Genomic DNA, 17,673 nt, shown 5'->3' with positions numbered 1-17,673 from the left:
TCTGAGGGTATCTTACCACACTTAAGGTGATGCTAATATTTAAGGTATGAAATTAAGAATATACTTTATGACTCCTAAATGCTTAACAGTTTCTCTAGAGTTCAGCTGAGAAAACACCAACTGAGCTCTGAGGGAAGCCCAAGAAAACAGCAGTCTATTCCAAGTTAGGAAAAAATCGTGTCTGTGTTGGATTTATCTAGGCTTTATAACTTTAGGACAGTTTAACGGATTTTTAAGAGTGATTTTGAACTCTGGTTAATGCCTTACACTTTGACATTAGAAGCAAACCCTTTCCTGTATGGTACTGCCTGGCCAAAAAGGAGGGAGGGTAAGTGAGCAGAGTGGCTTTTACTCACGGTCGGCGTCAGCAAACACAATGCAAGGGCTCTTTCCACCGAGTTCCAGCGACACCCGTTTCAGATTGCTTTTCCCAGCAGCTTCTTTGATCAGTTTGCCAACCTGAAATGGAGCATTCATTACAAAGGAGGAGGCTTAATCTGCTCCCATCAAGGCAAGTTTATTTAGCAATTTAAATTTATATGACGTTTGTGGGAGAAATGGGAGAAATGGCATTTTTTCAGATTTGGCAGCTTCCGCTACCAAAGGCTTTTCCATCCAAGCATAAACATATGATATATCATGAAAGCAGATATATTGAATGTAATGACTGATTTGATGTACACGACCTTACTGTACATGGCAGCCTCCAATCCTATCATTCCTTAGGTTCCAGCTTGTATCTTAGCTCCTCTTTAGCATTCTATGATGACTCCAAGATGAACGTGACCCTTTCTTTCTTTGATCCCCAGTAAATTCCCTCAAAAGAACTCTTTCAGAGTTTCCCGTGGATTGCATCATTTGTATACATGTCAGTTTCCCCAAACAGATGTCACTCCCCTGGTGGCAGTAACTGTTCTCCCTCACTCCCACTCTCTCCCACTGTCCTCCATACCTTGAATATTGGGACTTGGAGAAAGAAATTGGATCTGTGCTCTGTGCTACTACTTTAGTTAGCGGGAATCTTGTACTTATTTCTTCTTTAATGCTAGTGGCCTATCTTCAGGGAAAGTTTTCTTTTTTTTTTTCCTCTGCAGATCACTTCCCATCAAGATTATTTTCTGTAGTTGTTTGTTTCTTTTGTTTCTGAAACCTGGTCTGTTTTACAACTATTTCCTCTTTATTATTTCTTATTGAAGTCTTAGTACACTAAAATGATATTTGCTTTTCTTTTTTACAAGATGATTCATTTTATCTTGCTTCTTTTATTCTCTGGATTACTTTTCTTTTTTAATGCATCAATTTTAATAACAAGTTTCTATCCTGACTAAATAAATGATAGGTAGACATTGCTGAGTGTGTGTTTAAATTTCAAGTGACTACTAAACTGACTCCTCTGTGCATTACAGAGTAAAGCATTAATTAATCTGCTAATATTTTCATCTTATGTAAAATTTACATGCACAAAATTAAACCTATAAATGTAAGTTAATAAAAATAATAAAAATAAACTAAAAGTAGACTGGCAATGGGGAAACCCTGTTTGAAATTTCTATTACATCCTATTTTGCTTCTACAACATATTAATACTTCGCATGACCAGTTTCAAAGACTGAATTTTCATTTGAGGTGATTAAGAATTTTGTATTTCCTAAAAAATATTCTTTGTCTTTTTTCCTTTGAATTCTCCAGATTCTTTCTGCAGTTTTTTATTTTCTGTTTTTTTTTTTAATTGGCTTAAGAAGATTTGCTGGAGATACTTTATTAAAGTAGATAGTTTTTGTCTTGGGGAAGGGAGTAAAATCAGAGGTATTTTTCTAAAAGCTACAGGTGTCAAAAAAACTAGCATGAAGAATGGTTAGAAGTATGAGTGAGAAAGAAAGGTTATACTTTTGTTTATGTAATTTGCAGATAAAAGGTTTGCTTGAGTTTTCCCAAGTTCAGTTCAGTTCAGTTCAGTCGCTCAGTCGTGTCTGACTCTTTGCGACCCCATAGACTGCAGCCAAAGGTCTAGGTAAAGTCAAAATAAGGAAGAATCAGTCTTTGCCCCATACTTTTGTTTCCTCATTTGGAAAAAAAGTAAAACTTTATAATTTTTTTTCTCAAAGAAAAGGTAATCACTGCAATGAAGAGAAGGGAAACACTATTAAGACTATAGTAAAAGGTATGTTCCATGATATTGTGGCATTGCTTTTGTGGGGCAGAAGTAGCGAATGCTCATAAAAATGTTCTAACTTAGCACATCTCATACAATGTGGGTTGATTGCTGTTTTAAACAAATCTAACGGGACATTAAAATTCTAATCTTGCCAGAAACATTTTTATAATGAGCGTAGCTGCTATAATGGACTGCAAAAGTATAAAATCCATGGTTTGCCTCTTTCATGGCATTTGGCAAGTTCACTCCTACCTGGTAAGCCACAAATGTGAAGCTAAAAGAGGATGACCCAGAAAGACTGATTTTTCTGTGTGACTTCTAAAGTCATCTTGCTACTGCTAAGTCACTTCAGTCGTGTCCAACTCTGTGCGACCCCATAGACGGCAGCCCACCAGGCTCCCCCGTCCCTGGGATTCTCCAGGCAAGAACACTGAAGTGGGTTGCCATTTCCTTCTCCAATGCATGAAAGTGAAAAGTGAAAGTGAAGTCGCTCAGTCATGTCCGACTCTTAGCGACCCTATGGACTGCAGCCTACCAGGCTCCTCTGTCCATGGGATTTTCCAGGCAAGAGTACTGGAGTGGGAAGTCACACTTAATTCTTTAATACTCAATCAGAAGTAGTTACTATACTGGTTTCTAGAGATAAGAATGGATAAGATAGTCTTTGAGGAGAGTCAGCAAAGTGGAGAGAGATACATAACAAAGCAAGGAGCAAGTGCTGTCACAATTATATATCACGGACAGTGGGAGCACAGATGGAAAGCTTTTAAATATAGGATGCTCCTGGGACTACAGAGGAAGTCCAGGTGGCTTGTGGTGTGGCCATGCATGAACAAAAACTTATGGGAAGGAAAAAATACAGGGAACAATCAGAAAATGATGGGGCAGTGATGAAGAAATATTATGTGGAGAGGGGACCTCTTCCCTCACACCTGAACTAGTGTGAAAAATTAAAGAGAAGGGAAGGAACAAGAGAATGGAGATGACTGTAGGACACGTGGTAACCGTGCCATTTAGAGGATACTTGGTAGGATGCTAAATGCTTTGCTACTCATTAGCTTATTCAGTTTTATTTGGTACAATTCAATAAGGTAGATATTATCATTCCCATTTTACATATAAAGAAACTCAACTTTAGCAAGGATACTTAACTTTTGGAATACACACTGCTAGGAGGGGTAGACTTAGCATTTGAACACAGATGTTTCTTAGTCTTCTAATATCAAAGTTTTGGGGGAGAGGGGAGATAAAGTGCCCCCAAAGTGCTATAGAGTCCCAGGGATGAGCTAAGACAAACAGGCAGTGCTGTGGAGATGGCATCTGGGAATAGTAGCCTCTGACTCTGTGAGCTAGAGAGGTGTGTGGGCCAGACCTGGACCATAAGCAGTGCATGGGCCCTGATGAGGACGGTCTACAATACTAGGCTGAGGAATTTGAAATTTCATGCTTTACTTCCTCTGCTATGATTTCAACCTTGATTTCATCATTTTTCAATTTATTGCTCTATCTTAAACATTCTCAATTGCTTTATCCCCAGACTCCTGAATGAAGAATTGGTTTTCTCCTATCTCAATTAGGAATTTGTAGAATGTCAACTTTTTCTACTCTATGTCTATAAAACAACAAGAAAAAGTATATAATTATCTAGCTTAAAAAGGATCAAGAAAAATAAAATTTTATTTTCTATTACTTTAGTTCTCTGTGTAAGCTTTTTTTTTTATATTGGAATGGCTAATCAGGAGTATAAAATAATCAAATTAGCTTTCCCTTACTATCTGGAATGTTCTTCCTGTTTCTCTCTCCACAAAGTTTTAAAAAGTAAACATTTTCAACACCCAGAGCATTTAGAGAGCATTTACCAGCTCTCCTCTCCTCTGAAGTGCCTGTGGCTGGGATCCTGTTCTTTCACCTTCTGGATAGCCAAGCTGGAGCCAGTGAAGCAGAAGTTAGGATCCAGGAAGCTAAGCTGCTGGCTTCTTTCGGAATGTTCATGGGGAGAGCGCCAAATAAGGAGCTAAGGGTGAGGCTCTGCTCTTTGATCTTCCTAATCTACAGGTTAAAGTTACAGTTCATTCATACACATCACTGTGGCCTAATTTATATCTTCTATCATAAACCTTACAAATCATATGACAAGTTCTGATCAGTCCTATTTTTCGTCACACAAAGTAATAACATACTAAAAACAGTTTACTTCAATCCTCCCACACTGGTAATAGGTATTCCGTTTCATCTCAATGACATCTGCTTATGTTCTATAAACATGTTTGAAGGCTAGAATAAGGAACAAATCATTAAAAGAACTTTTGTTTTAAGGAAACGTCGGCTTAAAGGCAGTAACATAAAACACGCTTCTGACTGCTTCACTACTGGCCTGAGTAAACGATGTTTACCTCTGTCGATCCTGTGAAGGCCACTTTGTCTACATCCATGTGAGAAGAAATGGCTGCCCCTGCAGTAGGCCCATAACCAGGGACAATATTCACTACTCCAGGAGGAAACCCAGCCTAAAAGACAAGTAAAATAGTTAGAACAGAGTTGATCATTTAATTCTACAGGAAAAAAAAAGGAGAGTATGGAGCCAAAGCTCCCTCTTGATGCTAATCTTAGGAGTTACTCTACAAGGAAAGATTTATCTAAGTGGTTTTATCATTTTTTATTATTATTATTTCACTGCTTAGCTCACTTAACCTCAAGGGTTGCATTAAAGTCCACATTTGACTTTCATGGTTCTTTACTCCAGTGATGGCTGTCTCAAATTTCATAATACTAACTCAAGATAGTAAGTGTAAAAGTGTTTGGTAAATTACTCACATGGAAGGAAAACAATGTCTTTTATTATCCATTCAGCAAAAATAAGAAGCCGAGGGATGTTAATATTTTTAGCTTCTACCTGTTCATTGTCAGGGCATACTAATTGGTTTGCAAATTCCTATCCACATTATTTAATCAGAAAAAAATGTTAGGTTAAAAATGGTCACTGCATTCATGATCAAGCATCACAAATTGATTCCAATCCCAGTATAGAATTATCAAGTATAAAATGTGGCAAATGAAATAGCACATTAAAATTTCATGTTATTTGCATCAAAAGGTCTCACTTTGACATTTCTTTTGCATACTTTTAATTTGAAGTGAAGAATGTTTTTAAGATATGGTTACAGATTTTCTAAATTTTAAATTTCTCAGAACTAATGCTTATTTTTAAAATATTGGTAAAATATGAAGGGACAAGGACAAGAACTTGTTTACAAGAAAAAATATATTAAAACAACCTGGATAGTCAATGAAAATAAATTTAATGTTCTCTTTTGTCAGCTTTTGAGCAAGAAAGTAAATGCAAAAGAAACTTTAATAGAAAAGAGAATATAAACTTACTCCCTCACGGTGAATTGTTTAGAAATAATATAGCTCAATGCCACAAGCAAGCTCAGAGGACTCCAACCTTCAGATAGACTAGTTTAAACAAATATGCAGAATTTCCAAGTCATTAATAGCAGTTATAAACCAACTTACATTTCAACATTTGGAAGAAAATCATACCAATTTCAACATGAATTTGCATTTGTGAATGTTGAGCAAAAGAAACAAAAAAGAGCTCATAGGTGACAGTTTGACATGAAGCTTTTGAGTCTGACTTCCTGTCTCCTTTTGGGCAGAGGTTCATTTGGGTTGACTGCCAGAAATCCTTGCCGATAGCCATGTGTAATGTGTCCCCACTGGATAGGCGCTGTTGTCAGATAATGTAGTTTATAGTAGCACCAGATGAGGTCTTCCTACTGTCAGTTAGGATTCCTGAGATCTTGCACACATTTTGATTTAGCAAACATACCTCTTTTATTAAAGATCCCATGTGAAGAGCAGTCAGAGGGGTTTGCTCTGCTGGTTTGACAACCACTGTGTTTCCGCAGCTAAGGGCAGGCCCTATCTTCCAGAGGAACATGAGCAACGGGAAATTCCACTAGAAAGCAATATATAACAATAGATTCTTTGTATTGCTGAAAGCCACATTTGCTAATCTAACTTCTACATTTTATGCTCCCCGTAGATGTTAAATAAGAATTGTGGTAGTTTTGTTTAACCACCTGGTATATCCTAATTAAGTTCATTGCTCAAAGCAACTCATAAATGCTAAAAACAACAACAACAACAAAAACAAACTCCAAATAAACTAGATACAGGAAGAGAGTAGGAGAAAGTCATAAAATTTTATCAAGAGCTGTTATTTTGAGTTTGTTTTCTACCAGGAAAAAAAAATCACTGCATGGTTTAGAAAACAAGTCTTACTATTAAATATAAATATCTGTGTTTAAAAAGTGTAACTATTCCTCACTCCTTAATAGGTCTTTAATTATAACTATTTACCCAATAATAATATTTAGTAATATTTACTTCCACTGAAAATAGCTTGCTAAAGGCAAAAGTCTAAAGTCTGGAGACTGACAGCTTGGTTCAAATCTCAGCTCAATCACTGAGCAGCCATATGAATTCAGATAAGTTTTATGCACTCTATGTATGATTTCATCATCTACACATGCTGACAATAATTCTCTTTACTTCAGAATGCTGTCCTGAAGATTCATAGAGAAAGTGGTCAAAATGTTTAACATAATGATTGGTTCACCACAGACAAACAGTAAATATTAGCAAATACTATTAAAGACTGTGTAATTTTATGGATTTATTGGGAGTTTTGCACTAACAAGCAATTTCATTCAAAACGTTGGTACATGTATATTTTAGTCTCATTGGAGCAAAAGATAGTCATTGCCACTTCCTCATCTAAGATCATCAAGGCATTTTACCATCTGTTTGTTTTTTTTTTTTGGCCTTTTTGAATATGTCATTTAAAGTAAAATCACTGGTAGTCTCCTATTTGATGGACTTAAAAGGAAATCTTCATGATTTTGCTTAAACATGGTACTTTCTCAAAGAAGAATATGGAGTATCAAAGCCTTTTATCTAAAGGTAAAATATATTCCATACGGTGCTTCAAATGCCTCTGGCATGGTTTCTTTCATTTAGTTAAGAAATTTTATTCAAGAATTTGAACACCCTGGTTGCTACTATTCTCCATGCTGAGAAGTCCCAGTGCAGATGTGTGAAGTGTTGGAGAGCAGTTGGCCATACTATACTTCACTGAAATGCCTGATGTCTTGCACAATGTATGCTTTGCTATGTACATGTTAATCATAGGTCTTAAACAGAGTTTACAATACAGCTTTTTAAAACAAACCTTAGAGGAAAAGGTTAAGATTTGGTGATGCTGTACTATGGAAACACACTCAAGAGATATACCAGAGTATAGATAGGATTTAGATTACCTAGTTCGTATTCAAAGGATATAGTCACAGAGAGACCTGAGTTCAACAATGACTATATTTGCTCCACATTTAGCAAATATCTAAGCATTCATTTGTGCCTGGGAAAACGTCATTACCAAATGAAATAGAATTAGAACTCATTCCTTTTGAGACTGAAAGTTATGTAAGAGAACAACTTACAGGAATGATTTGGCCACACACACCAACAGGCTCACTTCTTGTATATGTAAAAAAGTTTCCATCTAGAAAACAAAATGCACAAACATTTATGGACAAATGTGGTTGACAGTCACAGAATGGTGGTTTGGGGCTGATATGAGAGGAAGATATAGACAATAATTAAAAAAGAGTTTATATTTCTCATTATTTACAAAATGAAAACCCTCAAATAGGGTGAGCCCTCAAATAGTAATTTGAAATAAGAGGAACCATAAAACTGAGTTAGGTGCACAGTTGGAAAAGATCTGAATAATGTTTATTCTTTCTCTGATCCTCCCAGAGGACTACTTTCTAATTCATACTTATCCTCAAAATTTCCTTTCTTTCATGATAAAGGAAATAAAAGGTGTGTAAATAGGAAAGAAACAGAGCTCTGTTTATGATGACTCTTAAGTTCTACCAGTAATTTTTAAGTGCCTAATATAATTTTAAAAATAGTAAAATTAAAACATAGTAAAATTAAAAAATAGCTTTCTATGAGTGGCAAGTTTTTCCCACTGACTTGTTCTAAAAAGTCCTCTTTTTTTTGCCTACCAAATGATAAAAGCAAATCCTCTTAATCTATGCAAAAGATGCCAGAAGTAGAAGATATTTCTTTTCAGTCTGTATCTGACTGATTCATATGCCTCAATGAATGACCACACGTGACCTTGATGTGCTCATCCTGAGTTTGCACTATGCTTTGTGATTTGTTCTGTTCTCGTTCCCACAAAAGTTTCCTGGCTGTCATAGCAAGAAGGCCCCTTGTCAAGATGTATTTGTACTCTATATGGCTTCTCCCATTTTGTCAAAGGGTAAAACAAAAGTTTGTAAAATATCCACAGTTCTTGGTCCCACCATGGTCTTTCTTCTCCCTTTCCACTCTCTGGTGCTCACTTCTAACCTGAGGGCTGCTCCAATTAGATGGAAATGCACATCAGGGCCAGTCCTGGAGGATATTTTGTTTTCATAGTAAGTTTGTATGAATTAAATTCAGCTCCTGGTGTTTTCCAAATTGATGTTTTTCATATTCTTATCCCATTATGTGCTTACTGTATTAAAATACTAAAAAAGCAAACTTATTCACTCACACTAATTCTTAAGCTATAAACATAGGCTCATCTTTCTTTGAAACTATTTGAAACAAATCAATGTGAATTAGTTTGTTTAATTAGCCTGCTCTAACTATACTGAGTTAGACCAGGCACACAGATGACCAGAGTTGACTCATACTGGAACATACAAAGAGGCTTAAATAATTACATTATAGGAAGAATATAAATGTCACCGTTGGAGTAAAACCCAAATAAATAATTTCAGAGGCCAGCTTTGAAAAGTTTCCTTAGAGAGACAACTGCTTAAATCAGTAATTGTGGACATGCAGATGTTCTTACTCTAATATTTTCTAAAATATCTGTAGTGTTATCTTCTACATGATTGTGCTGAAACAATTTTAAAATCCATATGATGAATCTTAGCAGAACTTCCAGGTTCAGAACTGCAATGTCTCAAAGTCAAGAAGAAAATAATTTTCCCCTACTTGGTTGACATCTTTAAAAGGGAGAGTTTGGAATTATTCATCTCTACAGTAATCTCCTCACCCCTACCCACACTCTGGGTGGTTTCCTAAAGTTACTTACCCATGGGTATCGTACGGCCCTGGATCTTGTCAGCCCAGCCTGCACAGTAGCGTAATGTTTTTATGCAGCCTCCTAAATCCATCAGATATGCATTGGAAAATATTTTTCCACCATTCATTGCCTCCATTGTCTGAAAAAGAGATCATCCCAAGTCTAAAGTTCTATAGAAATTTTAGAATAAAAAGATAGTTAATATTTCATCACTTCATGGCAAACATATAGGAAACTGGAAACAGTGACAGACTCTATTTTCTTGGGCTCCAAATCATTCAGATGATTTGGATCATCTGAAATCATCAGCCATGAAAGTAAAAGACGCTTGCTCCTTGGAAGAAAAGCTATGACCAACCTTGACATTTTAAAAAGTAGAGACATTACTTTGCCGACAAAGGTCTATGTAGACAAAGCTATGGTTTTTCCAGTAGTCATGTATGAATGTGAGAGTTGGACTATAAAGAAAGCTGAGTGCCAAAGAATTGATTTGTGGTGTTGGAGAAGACTCTTGAGAGTCCCTTGGACTAAGAGGAGATCAAACCAGTCAATCTTAAAAGAAATCAGTCCTGAATATTCATTGGAAAGACTGATGCTGAAGCTGAAACTCCAATACTTTGGCCACCTGATGTGAAGAACTGACTCATTGGAAAAGACCCTGATGCTGGGAAAGATTGAGGGCAGGAGGAGAAGGGGACGACATAGGATGAGATGGTTGGATGGCATCACCGACTCGATGGGCATGGGTTTGAGCAAGCTCTGGAAGTTGGTGATGGACAGGGGAGCCTGGTGTGCTACAGTCCATGGGGTTGCAAAGAGTTGGACATCACTGAAAGACTGAAATGAACTGAATATTTTGAATAGTCATGTGCTAGGGAATTTTGAAAATACTGGAAGAAATCCTGTGAGCGATCTTGTGTAACTTCCTTTTTTTTAAAAAGGAGATTAAAAAAGACAGAATGACTTGCTTAAGGACATAAGATCTGGGTAGAAAAGGTATTGAGATTCTGGTTTCTAAACTTTAGTGCCCTTCTGTCTCATTCTGAGCATCCCTAGTAAACCAACTTTCCAGAAATTGGTCACAATTTGATATCCGCACAGCTTGTGAGAGTGGTGCTTAGTCTGTAGTCAGATCAGGGTTCCAACAAGATTTTACTTGTTGCATGATACAACAGCAGGTATCTATTTACTGTCAGTGACCATTAATAATGCCTCAATAATCATTTTTAAATTTTTGCATTCCATGTGGATATTCTCATACGATTCACACAAAGTTAAGTGACCTCTAGATTTTTTTTTAATCCATGAGTTTTCTTCAACAAAACTTTGAATTGTGAAACTGAGTTTTGTCACGAATACCATAATTATTTGAATGGTTAGGCTGTAAAGTTCAACATTTTCTAGTCTAGTGCCCTAATGGTTTTAGGATGACTATCTCTTCTTTTCCTCCTTTTCTTAAGCAGAACTTTTAAGACTTTGGGGCCTGATGTTCTGCTGATGCAAGAATGTACAGGTGATAAACTCTTAAATCAGTCCCTTATCTGTTGTACAATATTCTGTCTCTGTAATTCACAGATTAAATAAATTAAGGAAGCCAAGTTTAAATATTCTGCTTTCTTCCTGTAGGACATTTCAGTTAGTGTTATATTGTGTATAACTTCTAATTCCATACTTTTGCATATTTTATGCTGAATCTTTGATTGGATAATAAATAAAACTTTGATTAACTATAACTGACAATGTTGATTTAGAAAAGAAAGCCTTCCTGTTACTGCAAGTTAAGGTTTACAGGTAGTAAAAGCTTACTCTGAAATCTTCTGTTGCTATTGCTTTGTGTTAAATTGGCTCTCAAGGAGAAAACAAGGAAACACCCCCTCCACCCATTTTATATGCTGATCCATATAACCGCTGAAATTTTTTTTAAAGGTGTATACATAAAAATGACATTTTTATAAACACATGAATGGATTTTTCTTTATTACTCTCTCACCTGCAAAAAGAATATAATTTAATCAAGACCATTGTGAATGTGTATCAGTTCATTTCAGGAAGGGAAAAAGTGTCCACTTATTAAATGTTTTGGTGGGCTAAGACTGGAGAAATAAGAGTAATTTTAAAGAAATATTCCGGGCACCTTTAACAAACTCCATGAGATTTTTTTCACTCAGAGTTCAGTAGTCAAGTAAGTTCAAGAAAGCCAGTCTATAATCCTAGGATCTTCATGCTGCAGATGACCTTGTTAAAGACTCAGAAATTCTACAGTTAGGAAAGAAATTTGTTTAATTTGTTTTAACTCAGAATCTGCCAAAGTTTAGACTGCAAAATCTATTTTGGGAGTGGACATTAACATCATCTAGAACCCGAGTGCAGGGTACTTACCGTCTGAGAATAAGCTCAGTGGTATGGTTCATATACAAGAGCTGGTAGAAGTTTTTGCTTTGTTTGTAGAAAGTATATTGTTGTTATTGTTGTTTAAAGAGTATATAGTGACCACTAACAACAAAACAACTTACCAATCCAAACCATGAATGCTTTCTAGAGATTTTGAATTCTGCCCAGTTCAGTTAATACCCACCGCCAGAAGCAGACGATCTCTTTCAATTAAGTCAGCCAACTTGTTTATCAGCCGTCCTCTCTCTGAAGCATCCATAGTACGCCATGGAGAGCCGATCTGAAAAGCTTGTCTTGCAGCCTTCACTGCTTTGTCAACATCTTCCTGCAAGTCAAAGTGAATTCAATTAGTGGGCTAAATATATTCATAAATCCAATGGTAGTAACCATATAAAATAGACGAGTTCCTCATAAACTGTGTCTTCATCAGCTCAAAGTCCAGCACATTTTACAGACTCAACTACTGTGTATTAGAATTATACCTGCTGCCTACTTTTTGGAATGATGAGTGCTATATACAAAGCACATGCATGATTTCCTAGAATAGAAATATTATATTTTAATAGTTGCTATCATTGGAGTGTTTACCTTATATCAGGTAATGTTCTAATTGCTTTACACATATTAACTCATTTAATTTTCAATAGTTTTATGAGACAGGTAAATTCCCTATTTTACAGATGAGGAAACTGAAGCAAAAAGGAAGGTTGAGATTTGCCCAAGCTCAGTAGCTGAAAGTGGCTGCAGTATGTTTTAAACAGAGCCCAGCTGGCTGTAGAATCTTTGCTCTTCACCACTACATTTTACTGTTTTGGTGACTTGGTTGCCAAATGTTCCAGGGGAAATCAAGATCTAAAACACTGAGTGTCTTCGTGGATCTTTGTTGATTTTATGGGCTCTGCACTCTCATGAAGAACCTACTAAAGGGTGAATAAGAACTGCGTTTTGCTGTTGAAGAGAAAACATTATAAACATGTCCTCAGTCCTCTTGTTCAGAGGGGAAAAAAGACATAGAGGCAGTAGGGGCTGGTATAAAGAAGGGTCAGTATATTACAACCTCTCATTTCCCAACTGGGTGAAGAGAGATCCTTTTTTTTTTATATATATATATTTTCCCCCCTCATTTTATTTTATTTTTTTTTCCATTTATTTTTATTAGTTGGAGGCTAATTACTTTACAAGAGTGATCCTTTCAATCCCTAAATAGGTAAAGAAGTCAGTTTCTTACTATTAAGGCTCTGCTTTAATTATATTAATTCAAGCAAAAGTAATCAAGAAATTTCACACTCAGTCTAGGTTTCTTGTCTTCATTCGTGTGTCTTTACTCACACCTTTTCCTAAACTGATTTATTCCTCCTGTTCTCTCCTACTCTGCCTCAGTTAGATGCTCTCCCCAACCACTCACTCCCATAGATCTTTGTTCAGATCCCACATGAGCTCCTATAGAATCCATCTATTCTAAAAATCACTACCTCTTCCATTACTACTTCATGTGTCCTTTTTCCTACCCCGATCAAATCAGTTGCAAACACTTTAAACACATAGATTATCCCAGTGTTCTTCTGTGTATCAGTCTGGTCACTATGTGGAGCTATATAAGCTCCACAAATCATGGTACCTCTTAGGCCAGTGTGTTTTCTTTTGGGTAGGAATGATAATTCCCTGAAAGAAAGTGAAGAGAAAATTGTTCTATTTTTTTTTTAATTGCCCAAATTAAACTAAACCCATTCAACAATGGTATCTTCCCTTGGGGAGGCATGGATCTCAGATTAATATTCCCTGTCTTTGATTATATTTAGTTAAGTCCCAAACTGGAAATTCCTTGGTGGTCCAGTGGCCAAGATTCTACTCTTCCACTTCAAAGGGCACAGGTTTGATCTCTGGTTGAAGAACTAAGATCCAGTGTAGTGTGGCCAAAAAATAAAAAAAAAAAGAAGTCATCCCAAACTTACAAGTCTGCAAATTAAAATAGAAGCTAAGTAAATTATTTTTACATTTATTGCCACACTAAGATGATCTTGGGTCAAAGGAATATTTTAGAAGCATAATCTGGTCTAAGTGATAATATTATCACAATACAGACTACAAGCAAATATTCTTTCACTGTAAGCATCATACACTTGTATATATTACTGTTTAACTTTTGAGGGAATGACGATTATATACAATAAAATACATGTATTATTACTCTCCATTCTTAATAGATTCATATATATATAGATTTATATATAATAAATACATATATATATATACACATATAGTTCATATTTTGAGCATTCAGTTAACCACATTGATTACTTATATTTAGACATTGTTTTAGGCCATAGGTTCTCACCTTCTCCAAGTTATTTTGGAAGAGTGCTGTTGAAAAACATTAAAAGCAAACTGCAAGAATCTGAAATTGCCAGCATGATCTGTAGATACCACAGCTTATAAAATACATGCTCTGTGTTTAAAAAGGTCTGTATGACACAGCTTTCACTGGGATCCTTCTGCTCAGTGTTCTATCATCAGCCTTAGCCAAATATGGTTTATCATAGGCATCCTGGCCTCTCAAAGGGATATGGAATAATTGGCTTCAAGACAAGTAACTCTGCCATATGGAAAATATGTTCCTGCAGAAAGCTGCTATAAATAAGGGCAGTTTTGTAGTTATGTTCTTTAGATCATGCTTCTCCTTTTCTCATATATTTTATCCTTCAGGCACAGAAATAGAGTAATGGTAGTTAATATATAGCTCTGGGACAAAACAACCCAGATCTGAATTCTGGTTCCTCACCTATTAACTATGTAAGTTTTGAAGTATCCATCTATTCATCCATTTATGATTTGCTAAACACTGTAAAGATTTGCTAAACACTGCATTCTGTAGCATTCTTATCAGGTTGCTAACAATACAATAGTGAAGTAAAGAGACTGACCATTTGAAAATCCTAATTGTGTGGGAGAAACATACAACCACATAATCACATCATTATTATAAACCATGAGAAATTTGGTTCAGTTCATTCTGAAGTGAACTATATTGTTATATGACTTCTCTAACCTTCTGTTTTCCTATCTTTTTAAAAAGAATATTTATTAATTCAGGCTGTGTCGGGTCTTAGCTGTGGCATGTGGGGTCTTTTGTTGTGGCGCACAGATACTCTAGTTGTGGCGTGTGGGCTTGCTTGCTCTGCTGCGTGTGGGATCTTAGTTTCCCAACCAGGCATTGAACCTGTGTCCCCTGCATTGCAAGGAGGATTCTTAACCATCGGGCCACCAGAGAAGTCCCTTCTTACCTTTAAGATAGGGATGGTTTACCTCATGTACTTCCCAGGTGGCTCAGTGGGAAAGAAGCTGCCTGCCCAAACAGGACACGGGCTCATTCCCTCAGTCGGGAAGATCTCCTGGAGAAAGAAATGGCAGCCCACTCCAGTATTCTTGCCTGGAAAATTCCATGAATAGAGGAGCTTAGCAGGCTACTGTCCAGGGGCTTGCAAGGAGACGGATACCACTTAGCGACTAAACAACCACCATAATTTACCTCATGGAGTTGTGTTGAAGACTAAATAGGTGATACTTGAGAAACATTTTTTATGTGACAGACATTATGTTAAATGTTCATTAAGTGGTAGTACATTCTATTGGAGTCGGAGCAAGTCAAAACAAACTTAACTCTCAGCAATTCTAGTGTATTTTAATCCTTCCTTTCAGTTTTCACTGCCCTGTATTATTTTAGACTATCATCTTGCATTGTTGCTAACACTCCTAAGTCCATTCTCTTCTCTCCTCAGGTTTTTGGCCTACTGCGTGCTTAGTCGCTCAGTTGTGTTCAACTCTTTGCGACTCCATGGGCTGTAGCCTGCCATGCTCCTCTGTCCATGGGATTTCCCAGGCAAGTATACTGGAGTGGGTAGACACTTCCTCTTCCAGGGGATCTTCCCAACCCAGGGATCAAACCTGCATCTCCTGTATTGGCAGGTAGATTCTTTACCACTGAGCCACCACATTGCGGTCTTGCCTTTTACTACCAGGCTAATCTTCCTCAAATAATTTGACTATATCACTTTCCCTTCCCAGTATTTGCAAATGCTCCCTTTTGTCTACAGTCCTGAAGCTAGTCTCCTCTTTCTGATTTTCAAGGCCTAGCATTTCGGGCTCCAAGTCACCTGTTCAACTTATGTTTATATGTTTTCTACTCTAGGTAGCCCTCTATTCCTCACATTTGCTTTTGTAATTTTCCTTCTAGAATGTTCTCCCAGCTCATCCCTACCTTTCAAAATCCTTCTTATTCTTTAAGACCCAGCTCAAATATCACAACCTACCTAAACCTTTGCCAAACTAAACCAACTTGATGATAGCTACTAGTTAAGAGCTTACTAAACTCCTGGCACTATGCTACTGCTGTAGTTAAGCTATCACAGACTTGGTTTTATAGGACATGAGATGTAGCAATAGTAGAACCAAAATTTGATTCCAAATCTGACTCCAAAATCCAGTTTTAGGATAGCCTCAAAGCTACCCTGATAATGATCTCCTTTGCAATGAATATTTACTGCTACCTCTAGTATAAGCTATAATATTTCTTACTCTTTGGGTCTACGATAGGCAGTTAATAAATATTTAAACATTTTATTATGTATCTTGTCCAACTCTTTGTAACCCCATGGACTGTAGCCTACCAAGCTCCTCTGTCCATGGAATTTTCCAGGCAGGAGTACTGGAGTGGGTTGCCATTTCCTTCTCCAGGAGACCTTCCCAACCCAAGGATTGAACCCGGGTCTCCTGCACTGCAGGCAAGATGCTTTACCGCCTGAGCCACCAGGGAAGCCACCAGGGATGTATCTTATAATGAGTTTTCATGTGTTACATTGATTTTATATAAGGGTGCTCCTTATATAAATAATCTTCTTGTATTGATATTTACAAAATAATTCATATCTTAATTGATTCCATTACATAGCACAGCTTTTACATTAATCAAACCATTAGGTATAGAGGTTTTTAAAAAATTATTATTATCCCAAGACTATTATTGCTGATTTTTAATCCAGGACTAGCATATCCAAAGACATAATTTTTAAATAACCAGAAAGCTATTTGATACATTAACTCAAATTTTCTACCATCAGTAGTGCTTTTACCTGATAGTGTTTAAAGTGTTCCTTTTTTAAAGTAAGGGACCACAAGTTGAACAGAAGAAGTTAAGGAAGGACTGAACTCATCCATTGCTACCAGACCATGAATTTCCATATTACGTTCATCCATATTTGGAGAAAATAGTCATCAGACCAGTTTTACACCTGTCACAGACACTTACTGTAATGGACATTTACTTTTATCCCCACCAATTATTTGCTAGGTCATGCTGTAGTATTAAAAGCAGCTTGTGGGATTAGGCGATATAGCCTAAAAGAGCCACTGAAGTGAAAAGAAAACAGTTCCCACCCACATCTGTGCTTTGCTTTGTAACCTCCATTTGTTCTTGCCCCTCCTCCTCTCTTTATAATACCATTGAAAGGCTGTATGTAGCCCATTGTTAGCTCCATTCTACTCATAAATTAAATCCTTAAAACCTCTTGGCTCATTATCTAAAGAGTCAGTTCCAGAATATTAGGTTTACTGTGACCCTGTAATTTACTAGATTTGTACCTTCACCAAGCAACGTTAGAAGTTACTATACATTTGTCGGCAAACTTGTGAGAACAGCAATAATTATTTCAAAACAAAAGCTGGTAGATTATTTCAGAAAAGAATATGATGACAAGAGCACTGGATCTTAAGCACACAGTTGCTTGCTATGGACAGTTTATACCATGAACAGTCCAACTTGAGAGAGAAGTATTCAGGCAGCTCCATTAGCACAGTGACCTGATTTGTAGCTTTGTTGTTGGATGTTAATGAATGTTTTTAATCTACATTTGCACAGACAGTTCTCTCCGACCAGCAGCGGTAACCGTCAATAAGCAGAGAGCAAACGGATAATAGGTAT

At 36.7% G+C, this 17,673-nt stretch overlaps 2 protein-coding genes across 2 annotated transcripts in view; one reads left to right on the top strand and one right to left on the bottom strand.

Moving 5' to 3' along the window:
- Positions 1 to 17,673, top strand: part of ANXA1 (annexin A1) — a 295,662-nt gene that overhangs the window by 37,354 nt on the left and 240,635 nt on the right. The gene's annotated exons all lie outside the window — the stretch shown is intronic.
- ALDH1A1 (aldehyde dehydrogenase 1 family member A1) overlaps positions 1 to 17,673 on the bottom strand; it is a 50,740-nt gene that overhangs the window by 15,684 nt on the left and 17,383 nt on the right. The window contains exons 3-8 of the mRNA XM_020878645.2: positions 11,884 to 12,024; positions 9,318 to 9,447; positions 7,660 to 7,721; positions 5,988 to 6,116; positions 4,549 to 4,662; positions 357 to 459 (exon numbers count right to left, since the gene is read on the bottom strand). Coding sequence (XP_020734304.1) covers positions 357 to 459; positions 4,549 to 4,662; positions 5,988 to 6,116; positions 7,660 to 7,721; positions 9,318 to 9,447; positions 11,884 to 12,024 — 679 coding nt within the window. The remainder of the gene's footprint in view (positions 1 to 356; positions 460 to 4,548; positions 4,663 to 5,987; positions 6,117 to 7,659; positions 7,722 to 9,317; positions 9,448 to 11,883; positions 12,025 to 17,673) is intronic.

Source organism: Odocoileus virginianus, chromosome 18 (genome assembly GCF_023699985.2).
Source record: "Odocoileus virginianus isolate 20LAN1187 ecotype Illinois chromosome 18, Ovbor_1.2, whole genome shotgun sequence".
In the NCBI taxonomy this organism is placed as follows: domain Eukaryota; kingdom Metazoa; phylum Chordata; class Mammalia; order Artiodactyla; family Cervidae; genus Odocoileus; species Odocoileus virginianus.
Note: the sequence above shows the minus strand (reverse complement) of the source record. Positions and strands in the feature narration are given on the sequence as shown.